Source organism: Psammomys obesus, unplaced genomic scaffold (genome assembly GCF_907164565.1).
Source record: "Psammomys obesus unplaced genomic scaffold, mPsaObe1.curated_primary_1811, whole genome shotgun sequence".
Classification (NCBI taxonomy): domain Eukaryota; kingdom Metazoa; phylum Chordata; class Mammalia; order Rodentia; family Muridae; genus Psammomys; species Psammomys obesus.
This window is the reverse complement of record NW_026596039.1, coordinates 1,977,000-1,999,267: the sequence shown is the minus strand read 5'-3', so window position 1 is coordinate 1,999,267 and position 22,268 is coordinate 1,977,000. Positions and strand designations below refer to the sequence as shown.

At 36.6% G+C, this 22,268-nt stretch overlaps 2 protein-coding genes across 6 annotated transcripts; both read right to left on the bottom strand.

Moving 5' to 3' along the window:
* Positions 1-5,078: 5,078 nt before the first annotated feature.
* Positions 5,079-8,420, bottom strand: LOC129687524 (olfactory receptor 150-like). Of its 3 annotated transcripts, none has more exons than XM_055621977.1 (2): positions 8,405-8,420; positions 5,079-5,989 (listed from the first exon to the last, which is right to left on the bottom strand). In XM_055621977.1, the coding sequence occupies exon 2, from the start codon at positions 5,880-5,882 to the stop codon at positions 5,079-5,081; it is 804 nt and encodes a 267-aa protein (XP_055477952.1). In that variant the 5' UTR covers positions 5,883-5,989; positions 8,405-8,420. The 3 variants fall into 3 exon arrangements, with proteins under 3 accessions (XP_055477952.1, XP_055477951.1, XP_055477950.1); XM_055621976.1 differs by lacking the exon at positions 8,405-8,420 and adding an exon at positions 7,873-7,889 and having other exon boundaries at positions 5,079-5,991; XM_055621975.1 differs by lacking the exon at positions 8,405-8,420 and having other exon boundaries at positions 5,079-6,023.
* A 5,257-nt stretch (positions 8,421-13,677) lies between these two features.
* On the bottom strand, positions 13,678-16,784 carry LOC129687511 (olfactory receptor 150-like). 3 transcript variants are annotated; one of them, XM_055621948.1, is made up of 2 exons: positions 13,927-14,834; positions 13,678-13,693 (listed from the first exon to the last, which is right to left on the bottom strand). In XM_055621948.1, the coding sequence occupies exons 1-2, from the start codon at positions 14,832-14,834 to the stop codon at positions 13,678-13,680; spliced, it is 924 nt and encodes a 307-aa protein (XP_055477923.1). The 3 variants fall into 3 exon arrangements, with proteins under 3 accessions (XP_055477923.1, XP_055477921.1, XP_055477922.1); XM_055621946.1 differs by lacking the exon at positions 13,678-13,693 and adding an exon at positions 16,757-16,784 and having other exon boundaries at positions 13,902-14,824; XM_055621947.1 differs by lacking the exon at positions 13,678-13,693 and adding an exon at positions 15,608-15,617 and having other exon boundaries at positions 13,902-14,824.
* Positions 16,785-22,268: the final 5,484 nt, after the last annotated feature.

Below are 22,268 nucleotides of genomic sequence, written 5' to 3'. Positions count from 1 at the left end.
TTCTTCTTCTTCTTCTTCTTCTTCTTCTTCTTCTTCTTCTTCTTCTTCTTCTTCTTCTTCTTCTTCTTCTAACTTTCCTTAGCTACTCCACATCTTCCTACAATGTTTCTCAAAAATTTCACTCCCTAATTATCCCCTCTGTTTTATATCACCCATTGTTGTAATGTCCCTCCCTTTTTAAGCCATATTTTAGCCCAAAGACTCATTTCTAGTTTATTTCTTTATTTAGGTGCTCCGAGTTATGATTTGAAGCCACGATTCACATATGAAAAAGAACACATATTGCTTATCTTTCTGAACCGGGGTGATCTTTGTCAATGTAAGTATTAAAAGTTTTATTCATTTATCGAAAAATTTCATTTGTCTGAAGAGCTAAATAAAATGTTATTGCATATAGTAGAACCACATTTCCACTATCGGTTAATCAGCTGATGTGCATACAGGTTAACTCCATTTCCTATCTATTGTGAATAGCATTAGGGAACATGGGTTAAAAAGTATATGTAGTAGGACACAGAGTCCTTTGGGTATATATCCTCGTGATCTTATGAAAGATAATCTAGAAATTCAGTGCAACCCCAATAAAAGTTTGAGGTCATTCTTGGCAGACATAGAAAAAAAAAGGCTTAAAATTTACATGGAATCACAAAAACTCAAGAACAGACTAAACAATTCTAATGAAAATTATACTGTGGTAGACATACCAATATCAAATTATACTACAGAGCCATAGCAATGAAAAGGGTGTGGAGCTTACATAGAAACAGAAACGTAGATCAATTATAGCATACAGACCTAAGTCCGCAGAAGTACATTCACTCGAGTTTTTACAAAGATGTCAAATACAAACTGTAGAATAGACAGCGTTTTCAACTAATCGTGCTAGGAAAACTGGATATTAACACAAAGAAGAATAAAATAGATTCCTATCCCTCTCCCTATATAAATGGATCAAAACTAGATACTTTGAAACTCCTACAGGAAAAAGTAGGGAAGTAAATATAGGCATAGCACTTTTCTAGAATAAAAAATAAGACCAATGATTGACAGATAAGATCCCATGAAATTAGAAAGCTTTTTTTACATAAAAACCCCTGTAATTGCATTAAGCATCAGCCAACAGAATAGAAATATATCTTTTTGAGCTGTGCCTGTGAAAGAGGATTATGATCTAGATTATACAAAGAACTAAAATAAACATCATCCTGAAAACAAACAAGCAAATTAAAAATGGTCTACAGAACTGAACCAAGAGATCTCAAAAGAGAAAATTAAAACGGGGAAAATATTTTAAAACGTGTTCAACATCCAAAACCATCAGAAAAATGCCAATTCAAAAATCGTTTTAAGATGTCATCTTGCCCCATTCAAAATCATGAAGTTTAGGAGAACAATTGACAGCAGAAGCTGGCAAGGATGAAGGAAAGGGGAATTTCTGTACACTGGTTATTCGAGTGTGGATTGTTTCAACCACTATGTAAATCCATGTGGCGGGTCCTTAAGAAGCATGGAGTTGACCTGCTCTGGGACCCAGCTACACCATTCTCAAGCATATGTGCAGTCTGAATCCTAGGAGAGCTAGAACTATTTTTTTTTAGGTGTTGTCTCTGGTAAATCTATCAAGCTGCAGTAGATGGATCCATACCCAGGCATATGTAGACCTCACAAATTTAACTCAGCGCATAATAAGAAAAATTTAAAGGAGACATGAAGTTTGGGAGAGGTGATGGGGATAGAGGATGGATTTAAGAGGAGTAAGGGCTGAATATGATAAAATATATTGTATGCATCTACAAATTTTTAAAAGAATTAATAAAAATATTTTATTAAAATTAAATGACAGTAAGTGTTGTTGAGGATATAAGAAAGGAAACACTTACTTACTGCTGGTTGGAATGTGACATGGTTCAGCCACTCTGGAAATCAATGTGACAGTTTTTATAAAGATAGAAATAGAAATAGAAATAGAAATTCACCTAATCCGGGGTAGAAATTCTTGACATATGCATTGTATTTTTAATGTTTGTTTTAATTTTAACTTACTTTAATGTTATATACTATGAAGTTAAGATTTTTAGAATGTATTCTTTAATGATTTTATACATGTATGTAATACATCCTGATTACTCTTATCTATACTTCCTTTCCCTTTCTTAAACACCTAGTAACTGCACTTTTCTGTACTTCTCACAAGCCTCCTTTCCATGATTATGCCATTTTGTTTTATTTTGAGAGCAACTGAGTTTAAGCAGAGACACCTAGATGACCCTGGGCAGTAATTACCCTTAATGAAACTTTGTAAAAGCTTTGAAGCTTCCAGGATCAGAAACAACACAATTATTACCTATGAGCTGGAAGTAGCTCTAGATAATGAGAAAACACGTTCTTGGGAGATTCTTTTTTTTTTAAAATATAAGTTTTACTTATTACAATTTATTCACTTTGTATTCCAGCTGTAGCCCCACTGTCATCCCCCCCAATCCCACCCTTTCTCCCTCCCTAATCTCCTCCCAGTCCACAGACAGTGGAGGACCTCCTCCCCTTCCATCTGACCATAGCCTACCAGGTCTCATCAGGACTATCTTTCATAGTCTTCCTCTGTGGCTTGGTAAGGCTGCTCCCCCGTAAGGGGGTGGTGATCAAAGAGCCAGTCACTGAGTTCATGTCAGAGACAGCCCCTGTTTCCTTTACTGGGGAACTCACTTGGAGACTGAGCTGCCATGGGCTACCTCTGTGCAGGGGGTCTAGGTTATCTCCATGAATGGTCCTTGATTGGAGTATCAGTCTGAGAAAAGACCCCTGGACCCTGATTTTTTAGTTCTGTTGTTCTCTTTGTGGAGCTCCAGACCCTTCCAGGTCTTTCTCCCCCTCCGTCCATACGATTCCCTGCACCCTGTTGAAAGATTGGCTATGAGTCTCAGCCTCTGCTTTAATACCCTGCTGGGTAGAGTCTTTCAGAGGCCCTCTGTGGTAGGCTCCTGTCTTGTTCTTTGTTTCACCTTCTTCAGATGTCTATCCTGTTTGCCTTTCTGAATGAAGATTGAGCATCTTACCCAGGGTCCTCCTTGATTAACTTCTTTAGGTGTACAGATTTTAGTATGGTTATCCTATATTATATGTCTAATATTCACTTATAAGTGAGTATATACCATGTGTGTCTTTCTGCTTCTGGGATAGCTCACTCAGGATGATCTTTTCTAGTTCCCACCATTTGCCTGAAATTTTCATGATTTCTTTATTTTTAATTGCTAAGTAGTATTTCATTGTGTAAATGTACCACAGTTTCTGTATCCATTCCTCAGTTGAGGGACATCTGGGTTATTTCCAGGTTCTGGATATTATGAATAAAGCTGCTATGAACATGTTTGAGCAAATGTCTTTGTTGTATACTTGAGGATCTTTTGGATATATGCCTAGAAGTGGTATAGCTGGATCTTGGGGAAGCACTATTCCTAATTGTCTGAGAAAGCACCAGATTGATTTTCAAAGTGGTTGTATGCATTTACATTCCCACCAGCAATGGAGGAGGGTTCACCTTTCTCCACATCCTCTCCAGCATGTGTTGTCACTTGTGCCAATGAGCTCAAGTGACAACTTCCTGAACAGAACACCAACAGCACAGGCTCTAAGATCAACAATCAATAAATGGGACCTCATGAAATGGAAAAGTTTCTATAAAGCAAAAGACACTGTCATCAGAACAAAATGACAACCTAGAGACTGGGAAAGGATCTTCACCAATCCTATATCTGACAAAGTACTAATATCCAGATTACATAAAGAACTCAAGAAGTTAAACAGCAACAAATCAAGTAATCCAATTAAAAAATGGGGTACTGAGCTAAACTGAGAATTCTCAATAGAGATATATCCAATGGCAGAGAAAGACTTAAAAAAATGCTCAACATCCTTAGTCACCATGGAAGCACAAATCAAAACGACCTTGAGATTTCACCTTATACCCTTTACAATGGCTAAGATCTTGGGAGATTATTTAAGAGGAGACAAGAAAGATTATGCAGATGCTGCTACCTACATGAGGGGATCTGATTATTTTTAAAGGCCGCTTAGATCTATTGAGATGGCCTGATAGGCACAGTTACTTTCAGAAATATAAAATCAGTATTATTGATTGCAGTTTCAAGAAGAAGAAATGAGAATTTAACTGGGTAAGGGAAATAATGAGAATTTATTTTTGAAGTCTCCTTCTCTGACCCTAATTCTTATTTATTTATTTTGATGATAGATAGTCTTTTTTTAAATTTGAGAATATTTAATAATTCTAGCCAATACAGCATTAGTCAGAAAACACTTTTTACAAGTTCTTATTTCTAAATATTTTATGTGTTTGCAACAGTAAAACCAAGCACTTCTGAACCTTCCTGGTCAGTCATGTGCTGGAGACATACAAATATTACAAATATTTGAATATATGAATTCTTATTCCTACTTCCATCTGCCTTAGGGGCTTGTGTACATGTGTGCATTCCTGTTTAGTGATGAGTGTCTCATCCAATGTAGCTCTTTTTTTTGGGGGGGAGGACGGGTAGGAGCTATGTTACCACTCATGATATCACTCTATGTTCTTTAATACAGTTACACACACTTAGCAAAAATTAAGCATTTTATTTTGTGTATTTTACTTTTTAATATATTTTTTTGGAGAATGCAATGTTAGAAATCTTTAGAAATATATTTCATTAAAAAGACTAATTACATAGAATATTGAGACTATCAAGAATGCTGGACAAACATATTTACTCTCTTCATTAAGACAAATGTGTCTTGCATAAAAGTAATGTTGCTAAACATACATAAAACAGAACAATTCACAAGAAGGATTCTGAGAGTTTTACAAACTCCCTACTGTGATGTATGCTATGATAAGCAGATGGGTTCTCTGCCTCCCGGATAGATGTTGTCCTTCATATGTGCCACTGGTCAAAACTGATCCTGCTCTTGGCAATTTAAAAATAAGCAGGGCTAGCAGTAATGTTATATCAAGTGGCCATACACAGCCCACTGAACTCTTTGCCAGCCCTCAAAACTTGAATTTTAGTAAAGAAAAATCACTATTTTCACAAGAAAAAATTTCTTTCAAGAAACTTATTTAGAGCAACTTTGACATCCTTGTTCCTCAGGCTGTAGATCAAAGGATTTAGCATGGGCACAACAATGGTATAAAATACAGAAGACACTTTCCCCTGGTCCATAGAGCTGACCGATGATGGCTGCAGGTACATGAATGCAAGAGAGCCAAAGAAGACAGCAACGGCTGATATGTGTGAGCTGCAGGTGCTGAAGGCTTTGGACCTTCCCGCACTGGATTTAATCCAGAGGATGCTGGCAATGATGAAGACGTAAGAGCTTAGAATAGTCAAAGTTGGAATAAAGATGTTAAAAACACTGAAACAAAGAACTACTACTTCATTAATAAAAGTATCAGAACAAGAAAGTTCCAGCAATGGAAAAAGATCACAGAAGTAGTGATTAATTACATCAGCCTTACAGAAATGCACTCTTAGCATGCAGACGGTGTGAGTTGTGGCGCCAATCAAAGCCATACTATATACTCCAAATATCATCCGGGAACAGACTTGATAGGACATCATAGCATTGTATAGCAAGGGGTTACAGATGGCAACGTAGCGGTCATATGCCATTGCAGCCAGCATGTGACACTCTGCAATGGCAAAAATAAGGAAAAAGTAGAGCTGAGTCATGCATTTAGGGTAGGAGATGGTGTTCTTCAGTGTCACAAAGTTCAACAGCATTTTGGGAGTAATGACTGTAGAATGGCAGAGGTCAATGAAGGACAGACTACTGAGGAAAAAGTACATGGGTGTGTGCAGGTGAGAACTGAATAATATTAGGGTGATCATACCCAGATTCCCCACCACTGTGACCACATAGATTCCTAGAAAGAGGAGGAAGAGGGGAAGCTGCAGCTCTGGTTTGTCTGTTAACCCAGCAAGGATGAACTCTGTCACTCTAGAAAGATTTCCTTGTAACATTTTCTTCTGGGAGTTCTATGTAGAAAGAGGGAAAAATAAGATAGATATCTATTATCTTACCAAATACTGAGGTGTGAAACAGAATTCAAGATTTCGTTTTGCTAGGCATCTTCAATTTTTCTGATAGATATCTTATACTTTAGCCATCTAAGACATAGGACTTCCCAACACATGGCATTTATAGTTAAATATGAGGTCCTGGGATATGATTACTGCTCTGAGAATGTTATAACTCAGCCCATAGACAACCAAAGAGAGATCTGATGTGTGCAGTGTAGTCTGATAAGGACTTTTCATGACTTATTTGTCATTCTCTCAATTACTCTACAGAGAAAAATATTTTTCTATGTTACAATAGAGCAGCATCCACAAAGACAAAAGACAAAAGACCACCACACATATGCACAACCAATTCTATACTTAATGCTGGTAACCTAAAGCCTTTCTCTATAAGGTAATGAATAGTGTAAGCTACACTCTCTCTTTAATCAGCATTATACAGCAGAATTTAAGTTAGAGCAATCAGATGAGAACATGGAATTAAAAGGCATCTGCATTTGAAAGTAAATAATAAAACTACCCTTACATGTATATAGATTCATTTTGCATACATAAAATTTCAAGAAATCTTTAAGAATTGTAATTCATTTAAAAGGCCATCATGGAATGAGAACCAAGACCTTAAAATAAAAATCCAAAAATCATAAAAATCCCTCTGAAATATATGAAAATATTAAAACATTTGGGAATAACTTAAGTAAATGAAGACCTTGCACTAGAAATTATCAACATTGTAGAAAGCATAAACATTGCATATATGGATAATCATCCCATCTTCATGAACCATAAGATTTAACATTGTGAAATGGCAATACTTCTGAAACAGGTCTAAAAGTTCAGTGCAATTCTAATGAGAAACCATTTTTTTTATTACCAATAATAATATGCTGATCATAAAATATTCATAAAAATGTAAGGGACAGGGAATGATCAGAACAAACATGAAGGAAAAGAATAAAATTAGAAGTTTCAAGTCCCATTTGAAAAACTTAAACATTACTACATTCTCATAATACAGGCTTGCCATGAGATTTAAGAAAATTGCTAATCTGTAAAAATTACATTTATAAATTATTTAAGTTGTGTTTTATAACAATTCAGTGTAGAGAGAATTTTCCCAATAAATGGGCAGTTAGATGAAGCTGCATGTTAAATAATTAATATCTGACTTTTCATACAAAGTTAATGAAAAATAGATGCTATCACTAAATATAATAGCTAAAAATAACAACATTAAAAAAATACAACACTAGATCTCCATGCCCATGAAACTGGTTTCTAGATAGTTTCTTGCTTAAGATGTCATAATCAGATGTTATGACAAAAGGTGGAATTAATTGGATATAATTAAAAGAAAAATAATTTGTGCCTTAAAGGATAAGGAAATTTCAATAGTTGAGAAACATCTACAAGAATTTAAAACACATTGACCCAAAAGTCATAGTGTCTGGAGAAGCAGTGCTTACAGCAGGTGATAAAGGAAGGAATGGTCTTATTGCCCCACACTTGTTTTTCTTCTAATAACCAACCTGGCTATTTCCTAGAGAGAAAAAAACATTCCATCATGGGCCAATTCTGTACTTTTCTAGGAAAGCTTAAGAATGTCTAGAAATTGGATTTGTTAACTTAAAATCAAACTCAAAAATGGTATTTTACTAGTTTCTATGAAATATGTTTTTTTTTTATATTAGCAAATTTACTGGTAAGGATGACTGCTTAAACATGAGCCAAATAAGAAAAACTACACTGGACATGTTTAAGTGGATGGAGGAAGGTCCATAAGGCTTCAACTCTACACAAAGAACCATGGCTGGCAACTAAAGAATGCTGGGAGTGGGAGAAATAGTTTTCTCCAGGGAAGAGCATATTAATTGGTATGATATAATTATATTATAAAATTGTAATATATAAAGTTGTTATAATTACAAAAGATAATTATGAACTTGTACATTGATACAAAAAAAGAAGTATAAAAATATAAGAAATTTATCTTTTCTTTTGTGACTGTCTTATTTCACATGGCATAGGGTCTTCCAGGACCACTCAATTTTTTTTCATTTTTTTATTATTATCCTTTATTACACTCAAAATTTTTAAAACTGAAAAGAACATACTGATAGCTTAGAACCATTTATAACTGGGTAAAAAGCATGTAGAACTTTGGTTTTAGTATTATTATTTCATAGATTATAAAATTAGTTTTTAAGTTGGCATACAAAACCATGCTTAGCCACTGAATCTAAAAATTTGTACTTCATCTTTCTTTGTTCCTATTTGTCCTCCTTTCATATTGAATGGTCATTAGGTTATCTTGATAGTTTTTGCTAAACCTGTTGAATGATAGTTATGCTTTGTATATGCACATAAAAACCCAAGACATAAATAGTTATGTAAATTTAAGGAATATGTATGACGACTCAGAGATTGGGTAATCTTGACTGCTCCTTTTCCAAGACTATATTTTACTTGTCGTGGAAAATATCTATTATAAAGTTATGTACCGTACAGAATTTATTATGAAATCTGTAGAAAATTATGATGAATACGTCCATGATGATGATGATTCAAGTAATATTGCTTAGCTGTGAATGTGAACTGATAAAAATTAAATAACAATAGGTGGAAAGTATTCTGTAGGCATATGGAATAGAATGTCCATGCTGGTTAAAATGGTATAATCTGTAAGAGAAAAAAAAGGTATTCTATGAGATGTAAGTTGTGGTTGAGCAGGGCTACAGGAGCGCAGCTATTAGGTGTTTAGTCTAGAATGGGGTCAATGAAGGGTTTTCAAGAGAAATGTAAGTTTGAAAAAATAAGAAGTAATAAGCTAGATTTTCAAAATATTAATATTCTGAGATTTAAAATCATACTAAAATATTCAAATAATTAAAGAAAAAATTAAAACATGTGTCTGGTAATAGGAAACCTTCATGAATAGATATTGCTAACCTGTGTTTACTTTAAGTGTTATAGTTTATGATAGGATTTATACACTGAAGTTATTTGTAAACATGAAGAATTATTTGAAAGTAACACCTGGTATCTTTATGACTTATAATAAAAATGAGTTGCTTTTTTTTATCTCCTTATAGATATATTGTGTAACAACAAAATTCCATCCAAGCATGAAAAATGCCTGGGAGAAAGTTTGGTTCAAAAACATGAGTGATATTTTCAGGTATCACTAGAAAATTTTTACAATATCTGAAGAGTAGAGTTCATAAAGTTCATCTAACGTTTGAAAGTTGAGAGATTTCAGGAAAACATAAGTTAGGTGCTCACCTTTGCTCTACTTGGAGACTTCCATCCAGTTACATGTATGATCTAGACTGAGTGCCCCTTAAATTAAACACTTCTTCATGTCATTGTTGAGAGTAATCTAAACTAAAATCTGGCTCATTTTTATTTGTGGTATCAGAACTGAACTTTTATGTTCTGAGTAATTTACATTCCTATTATAAAACCCAATATCATGAACCCTCCTAAAATCTTCCAAAGGCTCTTACCAAACTGATATTTTCACAGAGACTTCTGAAATCTAAGAGCCATTATAAATGTGTAGACAGAAACTCCTTGAGGATTTCCTTCCACTTTGAATGAGATGCTCAGTGGATAAGGTAATTAAGATTTCTTGCATTGTGCTTTGGTTGATGCTTCCATTTTCTCTCTCTTGAGTATAAATCTTTGTGTTTGGAAATAGCATCAATTATTGCCTCTGGGGCCAGAGACTGAAGTCTAATGACATGGTTGTAGGATGCCTCCATGACAACTTCCCATCTGAAAATCATCTCTGAAATTATGAGGCCATTTTTCACTGTTTCCCCTGCCCTGTTTAATTAACATTTGGGGAAATAATGATTTGTAATCATTATCAAAATTTGTCTCTTATATGTTCCTTTATTACTTCAAGGGTAATATGTAGTAGTAATATGAGCTAGTGGCTATATGGCCTATCTTGAGATTCATGAGTCATTCGAAGAGCTTGGAGCTGGGAGGAAAAACTACAGCAGCAAAATGGGTATCAGGCATTTTAAACCTTGTTTTATTAAAATTTGGTCAGCGCCTGGACCATGACAGCCCAAATATTCCAAGTTCAAGCATTTATACTTAATAAGCCAATTGAACAAAAAAGTTGTAATTAAGTGGAAAAGGACATCTAACTAATATAAGCACATTGGGATGAAGAAAAAAAGAGATCCAGTCAGTGGGTTATAACATGTCTTTATGGTGATAACATGAAAGTTAGGTCTCAATATAAGGTAAAGGAGATACGCCTAACAAAGCAGTTCTGCCAAGTGTTGCATAACATTTCACTCCAAATTGAAACATTCCATTCTGGAGTGAGGCTCACTGGGATGCAGGAAATATGCAACTCACAAATCACAGGAAGCTACAAAACTTATAATATATGAAATGCTCCTCTATCGCTAAGGTTTTGTAGTATAAACAGTAAGAACTGACATGGAGAGGAAATTAAAACCTATCAAGCATCCTGAAAATCGTCCAGGACGATTCAGGATTGTAACTTTCATGAGTTATTGCCAATGATTGCAGTAGACTTTTTAGTGATGTAGCTGACTTTGAGTCATTTATGGTCCTACAAGTAAGACTTTGCCCATCTTCTTGTAAGCAAACAAACCAGACTTGGGTTGAATGCATTCTTTGGTCTCTCATCTCCCAAGGAAAAGTCACACATCCAACATAGTTGGTGTCTAAACAGAGACAAAAAGAATCAAAGGTGATGTGTTGCAGGGCCCCTGCAACAGAAATAGAGACATGCAGTGAGTCTCATCTGGGTGAAACAGGAATGTCTGAGATAGCAACCATAATAGCGGCACATTTTCCTGTGAGACGTAGGATTGTGTGCCTCCTCATTGTGGGAGTGTATATGTGCCCCCTAAGATGGGTGATAGCGCATGAAACCAAGGCCAAGAATTTGTGAATGGAGTTTATTCAGGTAGCATCCTGAGACAGCAATCTTTTTTCTACTTGTTATTCGACGGCGTCCCAACTTGATGAATGGGATCTACTGTGCGAGTGGAATACTGTCCCCAGCCAGGTGCTGAATTAAAGAACATGCTGCTCTCCCTAAAAGTAGCATGTTTGGGCTGGGTTCATAAGCAGGCTGTAGTGTCTGTTGCTCATGGTAGGTGACTATGTTGTCCTTTGCTGCTGGGACTTGGCCTGACTGGGGCAATAAAGAAATTGTCTTGGCACAGTTATCAGTCTGATACCAGCTAGAGGAATCTGAGAGGAGGAAACTTTAAATGAGAGAATGCCTCTATTAAATCAAGCTGCAGGCAAACCTAGAGGACATTTTCTTAAGAAGTGATTGATGTGGGAGGGCCCAGTCCATTGTTGTTGGTGCTATTTCCACGCTGGTGGTCCTGAGTTCTCGAAGAAAGTAAACTTAGCAGACCATAGGAACAAGCCAGTAAACAGTATTCCTCCAGGGTCCTGCATCATCTCCTGCCTCTAGTTCCTTCCCTGTTTAAGTTATTGCCTTGAGTGCTTTCAATGATGAACTACGATGTGAATATATAAAAGAAATAAATGCTTTTCTCCCCAAGCTGCTTTTGATCATGCTGTTTCATCACAGCAATGGAAACCTAAACTAAGGGAGGAACAAAGAAATGATAGACACATAAACACACATACAGAAAAGCTAAGTCCGGTAGGTCGTCAACATTCTGACAGGGTGGCATCAACTGTCCAGCATCTCAGAGCCTCAGTGTGTTTATTAGCTCTGGTTCAGGGGCAGACGTTAGCTAGTTGCTATGGAAGGTCTCTGTAGGCAGAGGACTCTCTAGGAACAGTTTTCTCTGTATTGTGACTACCTGTGGTTTTCTCTGACAATCTCTGTTTATTGCCAAGAGAACCTTCTTTGGTGAGAGTTGGTAGCTACACTTATCTGTGGCTATGAGAATATATTTTAGAATGCAGCTAGGAGTTCTGCTTTGCTGTGGATGAAATTGCATTGTGTTTTTAAATCCATATAGGACAGGTTAGAACTGAAATTCATTCGTTCATTCTATTCTGTTCTCAGATACATCATTTATCTAAATCATATGGCCATTAGCAAGAAATGAATAGAAACAGACAGAGGTCATCCCTGAGTTGAGAAACATAGCCCGGGAATGGTAGGCCATACTTCTGCTCAGATTCTTGATGATTTCTTTTTCTCTCTCCTTCATGATGTTTAGTATCTCTTTTATTGTGATGGAGTTTTATTTTTCATTTTTGAAGTTGTCTTACAGCTATGATAGTATTTAATATTGTATTTCCTGTTAGTTCTCAAAATTATCGAGGATAGTTCAAACATGTATTTTCCTATAACATTTCTGTATTTAGTGAATAAACAAATGCTTGGTAACAAAATGCTTGTTTTTTCCCCCTATCCAGTATGCAGGAGTATATTAAAGAAAAAACTGGATGCTATTTTGTGCCTATAGCAAGAAAATACAACTTACATATACATAAACGTTACAAAGCAGATTCAAACAATAAAGATACAACATTCATACATACACATATTTACATCAGCATACATATATGTATGACACAATATATGTGCATATGTAGGCGGATAAACATCCATGTATTATTTTGTATAGTAAGAAAGTCGGTTGTGAAGATAAGACATGAACAACACACGTCTTATCTTGTGTTAGAAAGAAGGCTCCGACCTCCAAAGATTTGGCTTCACAGGATGAGACAAGCGGTGGTGGCATTGACATTCCTGGGTTCAGGGTTTTAAGCTGACAATAAAGCCTGCAATGTTGGCACAAGTGGCCAGAAAGATGACATTTCAAATGCAGTACAAACAGGTTCACATTCTCACAATGAGTAAATCCATCCCAGTGACTCTGTGCACAGCATAACAGGGTGACAGGTGAAGCATGTTAGGTAGAGATGTCTGCCTGCTTGTCTGTTTGTCTTTTGGTTAAAGTACTTTCATTAATTATTTGAGAATTTCATACAATGTATTTTCATCCCCTTCATCCCCTTCATCTCTTCTTTGCCCACATCTTCCTTCCCCATTCCATACTCAAACTTACTTCGGTAAGTTGGTGTTCTCACTAAAAAACGAAACACTGAGTCCCATTTGTATTGCCCATATAGATTTAGGTGTGTGACCACTCACTGGAATGTGATAGAAAGACCAGGGATCACAGCCTTAAAGAAACCCAACTCTCCTTTTCCCAGCAGCTATCAGTAAGTTCCTAAGGCAGTGGTGGGACCTTCTGACCACCTATCCCCTTCATGTTTTGGTTTTTGTCTGGCTTAAGCTTGTGCAGGTCTTATGCATGATGGTTCAAGTGTTATACAACTGCCCCATTGTGTCTGGGAAACACTATAGTCATCCACCCCCTCTGGCCCTCACAGTCTTCCCACTTATGCAAAGATTCCTGGGAAGAGGCAGGTATGATAGGAAGAAGAAGAAGAAGAAGCACTCAAGGTAGGGAGGACAGACTCGGTGATATAATGGAAGAAAGCAGAATAATGGGGCAGAACAGCTTAGTTTGTGAGACAGGAGAATAGGGTAAAGGAGGCAAGACAATCAACATCAAAGACTTTCTGAAAAAAATCATTTGAAAAATTACTACTTTAGGAGATTCCTAAAATATAAACATATGCACATTTTTCTTAACACAGCTCGTTTCCAGGCTTTCAGTACTGAAGAATAAAAAATGAACAATGGCCTATCATCTAACATATGACACAAAATAAAAATGAAATACCTGGTTTACAAGAATCTGAGAAGCTATACTAAAAAAAAAAAAAAGATGAAAACCTCATGACATTTTGAGAAAGAAAAAAAAAACATCATGAGAAACTTTTTTCATACAACTTCCTCAGAGCAACTTTGACATCCTTGTTTCTCAGGCTGTAGATCAAGGGGTTGAGCATGGGCACAACAATGGTATAAAACACAGAAGACACTTTCCCTCGGTCCATATTGCTGACTGACGATGGCTGCAGGTACATAAACGCAGCAGACCCGAAGAAGACAGTTACAGCTGATATGTGTGAGCTGCAGGTGCTGAAGGCTTTGGCCCTTCCCTCGGTGGATTTAATCCGGAGGATGCTGGCAATGATGAAGACGTAAGAGCTCAGGATACTCAGGGTTGGGAAAAGAATATTAAAAGCACTAAAACATAAAACTACTAATTCATTGATAAAAGTGCTGGAGCAAGAAAGCTCCAGCAATGGGAAAAGATCGCAGAAGTAATGATTAATTACATCAGCCTTACAGAAATGCACTCTTAGCATGCACACTGTGTGAGCTGTGGCACCAATCAAACCCATACTGTACACCCCAAATACCATCAAGGAACAGACTTGATAGGACATCATAGCATTGTATAGCAAGGGGTTACAGATGGCAACATAGCGGTCATATGCCATTGCAGCCAGCATGTGACACTCTGATATAACAAACACCAGGAAGAAATAGAGCTGAGTCATGCATTCAGGGTAGGAGATGGTGTTCTTCACTGTCACAAAGTTCACCAGCATTTTGGGGGTAACAACGGTGGAATGGCAGAGGTCAATGAAGGACAGGCTGCTGAGGAAGAAGTACATGGGGGTGTGCAGGTGGGAGCTGAGGAGAATCAACAAGATCATGCCCAGGTTGCCCACCATCGTGACTACGTAGATTCCGAGGAAGAGGAAGAAGAGAAGCAGCTGCAGTTCTGGTGTGTTTGTTAATCCAGCAAGGATGAACTCAGTCACCGTGGAGTGGTTTCCTGCTAACATTTCTTCTGGGACTTCTCTGTAGGAAAGGAAGAAACTGTGATAGCCATGTATGTACTATCACATATGAAGTGTGAAACCAAGTTCAAGCGGTTTCAGTCATGTGACTTTAAGTTTGATGGCTGCTCCTATATCTTATCAGTCAAGACAGTACAGGTCCAAAATCATAATACTTGGAGGTGGATAAATATAAGATATGTCTATTTCTATTCATGATCAACACTATGAGAATACATTGGTATCTATTCCATGAACAACCAAAGAGAGATACGATGGCTTTAAGGAAGTTTTCTAAGAACTTTTCAAGCCTAATTTGTAATTATCCCAGACTATGGACAGAGAAAATGCTTTTCTATGTTACAATCATATTAAAACACACACACACACACACAACCAATTATACACTTAATTGGCTGAAAGATTTTCCACAAGTAGTAAATACCATAACTTGTACACCCTGCACATTTACTTTTCGTTGTAGGAGAAAGAAAAAGTCTCAGTAACTGGACAGTAAGTAATAAAAGCACCTTTGCATATAAATGAGTTGATCATCTGAAATGCAAAATTTTAAGAAATGTGTGAGAAATAATAATAGGAATTAATTCAAGGTTTTCAAGACTGATTAATGGGAAAATTGACCACAAATAAAAATCTATCTGCAATGTCATGAAAAACAATAAAACACAGGAATAAATTAAATGAAAGGAATAAAAATGATTTTACCGCAAGTATAAGCACAGTTCAACTAATGAAGCTTTACATAAATGGAAGGACACTCAAAGACATCCATGTTTATGAATCAGAAGAGTCAACATTGTAAAAAAACAAAAAACAAAACCAAAAAAACAATGTTTCCTGAACCAATGTACAAGTTCAGCCTTATCCTTATAAATTTTTTTCTGTCATGTAATGATCATAAAGTCCCTACAAACATATAAGGGACATGGAACAATAAGAAGAAACTTGAACAAGACAGGTGAAATTGAAGGATTTTTCTTTGAGACAAGGCCTGGTTATGTAAGCCTTGCTGGTGTGTAACTCAGTGTACAGATCAGGCTGGCGTCTCAATAGAAGAGATCCACCTGCCTCTGCTCCTTGAATTAAGAGGCATGTCACCATACCTGGTCAAAATTGGAGTTTTGGTGCTTTCTCATTTTAAAACTTACTGTTTCAGAACTGTCAAAATATAGACACACAGATAAACTGAAGGATATTAGCGATCTGGAAACATTACATGCATTAATAATTAAATAATTTTAAATATTTCAAAATAATTCAGATTTTTCATCAAATGGACAATTAGGTTAGAGCATATGGAAGCATTAGTATGTGATTATTTCTTTTACACCATATTCAAAACTTAGTAGAAAAAATGGTGCCTATCACTAAACGTAAGAGCCCAAACTAACAACATTGTGTAAAAATATAAGACTAGATCTTTATTACCATCTTTATTACAATGGAACTAGTGGTGGTTTTTTGGATAAAGATGCCAGAACCAGGGACGATAATAGAAAAAAGTAAATTAAACTAGGTGAAAATTGAAAAAAGTTTTAAAAGTCACCACCTATAATTTGAGAAGTCAACACTCAGATTGGAAAAAAAAAATTTAAATTTAAAGTATTATCTCTTAGGAAAACTATTAGTAGACACAATAAAAATCTTATGTTTTAATAATAAATAATCCAACTAGAAGTGGCAAGAGAATTGAGTATTGATTTTTTTTTTCTTTTTTACTGGAGAGAAACGAATTACCAGCATGTATCCTGAGTATGTGAATTATTGTTAATTCTTAACAAACAACCCAAATAAAAACTAGGGCATGGAACTAAACAAAGAGTTTTTCAAAGAGAAATAACAAATGGCTATGAAATATTTATTTTTTAATCCTCCTCCACTCTCAGATAAATACACATTAAAGAGACTTTGATATTTCATTTTGCCCAGTGACATTGGCTGTGATCGAAACAAACAAATCAATAAACAAAAAACTCAAACAAATGCTGGCTCGTGTATCAGATAAGAGAAGCACTTATTCCCTGACGCATGGAGTGTAGCCACTATGAAAATCATGGTAGAGATTCCTTAAAAAGATATACTGTCCATGGCTGGGTGGTGGGGACACAGTCCTTTAACTCCAGAACTCAGGAGGCAGAGGTAGATGGATTTCTGAGTTCGAGGCCAGCCTGGTCAACAGAGCCAGGACTACACAGAGAAACCATGCCCTCCCCCGAAAAAACTATACAATGACCTAGGTTTGTATATTTAAAGCTAAGTGGTTTTCTAATTCTGTCATGGATCCTTTGTGGTGAATAATTACTTAAATTGAATGTGAATCCTCATGGCTTCCATTTTGAATGCCATTTCTAACTGTATATAAGTTCACTGAATCATACAGTCTTTGAATCTGGCTAATTTTGGTGTTTGATATTTTTACTTCCAAGTTTTCTTTATAATAAAGTAAGAAAAAGCTAAACTTTGATCTCCCACATGATCCAAGCATATGTAATTTTGAGGCATATTCCCAAATGACTGTATATTCTATTAAAGAAATATTTGCTCCTTTCTCTTTATTGCTGTTTGATTCCTAAGCACCAGTTAAAAACCAGGGGTGGTGTAAAGAGCAAATGGGGAATAATAGAGCAAGAAGGATTACGTGGGGTGGGAACTGAATGGCAGGATAGAGGAGGGAATATGAGGAGGAATGACATTTGAAAACGTCATATAGAAACCTACTACGGCAAAAGCCTCCTAAAATGTATACACACATATGTAAAACCAAGAAACAGGACAGGAGCCTACTGCAGAGGGTCTCTGAAAGACTCTACCTAGCAGTGTATCAAAGCAGATGCTGAGACTCATAACTAAACCCTGGGCAGAGTGCAGTGAATCATATGAAAGTAGGGGGAGTTAGTAAGACCTGGAGAGGACAGGAGCTCCACAAGGACCAAATATATTTGGACACAGGGGTCTTTTCTGAGACTGATTCTCCAACCAAGGACCATACATGGAGATAACCTAGAACCCTTGCTCAGACATAGCTCATGGCAGCTCAGTATCCAAGTGGGTACCCTAGTAAGGGGAACAGGGACTGTCTCTGACATGAACTCAGTGGCTGGCTCTTTGACCTCCCTCCCATCCCTGAGGGAGAGCAGCCTTGCTAGGCCACAGAGAAGGACATTGTAGCCAGTCCTGATGAGACCTGATAAACGAGGGTCAGATGGAAGGGGAGGAGGTCCTCCCTATCAGCGAACTTAGAGAGGGGCAAGGAGGAGAAGAGGGAGGGAGGATGAGGTTGGGAGGGAATTAGGAAGGGGGCTACAGCTGGGCTACAAAGTAAATAAACTGTAATTAGTATATAAAAAAGAGTAATTTAAGTGGAGCTACTACATAATGGATGAGGAAATATCCCTCTTAGAAACCACAGACTATCAAATTCAAAGCTCAGCGCTAGGAATAGGTTACATGTTTTGGAGTTGTTGATCACTTGGATACTCTAGACCCCTAAACTTTATAGGCTGTTGGCATTGCTCCTGTTTACCCTCCAGAACATTTACCCTCCAGGCCCTATTACTGAAAACACTACAGATTTCAGTCAAGGAATATGGAAAAGCCTATCCAGTACTGGCCTGGAAGATTTTTTTTTGTTGGTTAATTTTCATAGTGCTAGAAAGTTCTATGGACATTTCTGGAGGGGAGGAGTAATCCTGTCTTACTCAGCTGTGAACCCTGCAAGCTACAATAATGGCTGGCCTGGCAAGACATGTTCACTGGTGTAACAGTGGCACAAATGTTATAAGAATAATCAGCTGGATATAAGGACTGCTCTGCAAGACAGAAATCATGACCAGCACCAATATAGGGGTCAAGAATCTGTGGCCAGACAGGTCACAGTCTCCCAGGGATAAGCTACTGCTACTGCTCTGTTAAATAGACCTAGCATTAAATTGACTTCTAAGGAGTTATCCTTATACCCATACATTTGTTTATCTGTTAACCCTTATTAGATGGCAATTTAGAATGAACAAAATGCAAAGAATAAGAGACTGTAGCTTCCCCCATATAAGTGGGAAATCTACATTCTTTCCTTCCTTCAAAGGCTTGAGGTTCATTGTGGAAATGTGAGCAAGAAGACTATATTACTCCAAGGAAGTGGCCGAGCACAGTGAAACAGTTTTCTATATATTTATATAGGGTAGTGTACATGTGAACTCACTGTGGTTGTGAGAGCATGCATGGGGCCTGTACATAATCAAGCTGGAGAAAATCCAAGCATGAAGGAAGGAGGTGGTCAGGAACTCCAACCCCTAGCTCAGGACCTATTGACAGTTGGTTAATAGTAAAGGGTCATACATGTGCAGATGGTCCTACACCCAGGAACATACTGGAAACACTGTGTGAACTCAAAAGCTTTCTAAAAGAATGCATGGTCTTCCATGAAAACATACATATGGATAACACCATCATGACTAAATGAATAGGTTATGTTTAGGAATATGTAAGTATATACCAATACGTATATGTGTACAACAACAGTTAAAAATAGAGGCTATGAATTTTAAAGAGAGTAGGGAGGATGTATGGGAGGTTTGGGAGGGAGGAAAGAGAAGGGAGAAATGTTATGATTATATTATGATTAAAAAAGCAAAAAAATAATGCAACCAAGACAAGACCAGGAATGTAGCTCAGTGGTAGAGTACTTGCCTACTATGTACAAGGGTCTATACTTAATTCCAACACAGCAAATAGGCAAATTAAAATAAAATTAGATGACATAAAATAAATGGTAAAATGTGTAGTGCCTTGAATATAGGACATAGTTCTCACATTCACTGCTCCTTCGTCTTTCTCTTCACTTTCCATTTTTATTCCTGGAAAGATTTGAACAAGTCACTTTTTCCTGGGCTTTCATGGTCTCCCCTGCAAACATGAGCTATTGTATCCAAAATAGTCAAACTCATAAATTATCCATGGAGCTTTGGCAGAATACCTTTATGAGTATACCGGAAAGCCAGTGTTTTTGGTTTCGGTTATTGTTAGGTGGTTTAAGTTCTCTAGGAGATCCTGAGCAGCCAGCCCTTCCTAGAAATGCAGCCCTATGTCTGCATTATACATTTTCCAGGTATCACAGGAAATATTTTCATTTTTAATCTTTCTTTCTTACTCAGAAACCATTTGTTTAGTAAATAAAAAAATGAGTCACCTGGAGAGAGAGAGAGAGAGAGAGAATGGGATTACAATACATCATTGGTGGGATAGTAAAATAATAAACTTTTCAACTCTTATTAGCTGGCCATCTCATACAGAGGAAAATTGCTGTTATGGGCCAGTTCTTTATCTTACCAGAAAAGGTTAAAAATGTCTAGCAGTTGATATGGATAACTCAAAATAAAGGTGACTTGTTGACCCCATACTGGATAGTTTGGAAGTTAGCTATAATGTTTGCTTTATTTTAATTCATCTCATCATTTTACCTCAATGAAAGACTCTGGACTTTGTGTTGATATAGATGTTATGAGTCCTGCATAGCTCATATGTTGTGAATTTTATCTCTTATAAGAAGTAATGGTGTTAGGAAAATAAGTTTGTTATCATATGTGGGTACCTAAAATAAGCATGAGTTCAGAATCTTTGTGTGTTCTTTGTCTTTTATTATTCAATATGGAATTATGCAAGGAGTTGGGCCTCCTATGATGTAGACTTCAAATAAATCAGCCTCAGGTACTTCAGTAAATTTCTGATCATTTATCCAGTACCTGGAATATGCATTTATGGATGTATAACTCAATTAAAGACACACATCTTTCCACATTTTTGACTCTACTTACCAGAAAACTTTATTTTATCCATCCCTTGACTCTCACAAGGCTGCAAGGTGACCTCAGGAGACTGGTCCCAACAATAGCTCTGTTATCACATGCCTAGCCATTGTGACTTAGACAGTAGTTGTTTGGTTCTAACCCTCTTTGAGTGACCAACTTCGCCTGAGGTCTGAGTCTTACACATTCTCTAAAATCCTACTGCTTTGTTACCACCACCAGTGTGTTGGTGCCCATTTGTCCTTGGTGGAGAATCCAAATAACATTTCCTGTGTGACAGTTGTCTTAACACTCCTTGTATTCATCTTGAAGATGAAGAAAGCATAAGAAAATTACAGGAATAGGTTCAAGGGGAGAACATTAGTTTGTTAGCAGCAATGCTAAAGTGTAACCAATATACCATGATCTACAATGCATTTAATAAAATAAAGTTTTATTAGTTGTGAATGTGATGCTGAAAACATAACCAGGTTTATCAGTACATTTTTCACTAACCAAAAATTTCCTTTTTCACATCATGATCCTTGATTGATAGTTTTATCAAGTTTATTAATATGAGAGGTAACCTATTTTGAGTATATAATTCCATATTGTTATCTGTAGGTATTATATTGTATTGAACATTTGTACCCTAGCTCATACAGCTTTAGAAAATTTTATAAACACTGAACATATCCACCCTGTCTCATTCAGTCCCATCCTCTGATAATCATTACTGCAGTCTCTGCTTTAGTGGGTTAGAGTTACCTTACATAGGTAGAGTCATTCAGCATTTTTTTCTTCAGTGACTGGCTTATTTCACTTAGCATAGTATCTTCCAGATTTATTAATGTTTTTGGAAGTGGAAGTGCTGATATTCATAATGTGATAATTTTAATGATCAAACAGGGATTCATAAAATCGTAAAACTTAATAGAAATTTAGAATTATTTATTAGAAATGACGTATCTAAAATGAAGGAACCGAGGAAAATATTATGAATAACACCTGATAAATTGTGTCTAGTTTCAGAGTATATTTTGATAAGTTTATAAATTACAATTATCCAGTATAATCAAAGAATATTTTTTAATTTTTATTTTTATATTAATTACAGTTTATTTACTTTGTATCCCAGCTGTAGCCCCCTCCCTCATTCCCTCCCAATGTCACTCACTCTCCCTCCCTCATCTCCTCCTTTGCCCCTCTCCAAGTCCACTGATAGGGGAGGACTTCCTCCCTTTCCATCTGACCCTAGCTTATCAGGTACCTTCAGGACTGGCTACAATGTCCTTCTCTGTGGCCTAGCAAGGCTGCTCCTCCCTTGGGGGAGGGGGAGGTCAAAGAGCCAGCCACTGAGTTCATGTCAGAGACAGTTACTGTTCCCCTTACTAGGGAATCTACTTGGATACTGAACTGCCATGAAGCTTACACTTAATATTCATGTAGCTAGTAAAAGAAACTAAAATTATGTTTATCATGTTTGTTTGTTTGTTTTTTCACAAAAGTGCTGTAGCCTTTGAGATACATTTTGTATAACATCGAAATATATCAGCATTAAACATACCTGTAAGAAGTACTGGCTCTAAAACATGAGAGATATTTTCAGCTGCCATTATGAAAGTTTTATCATGTCTTG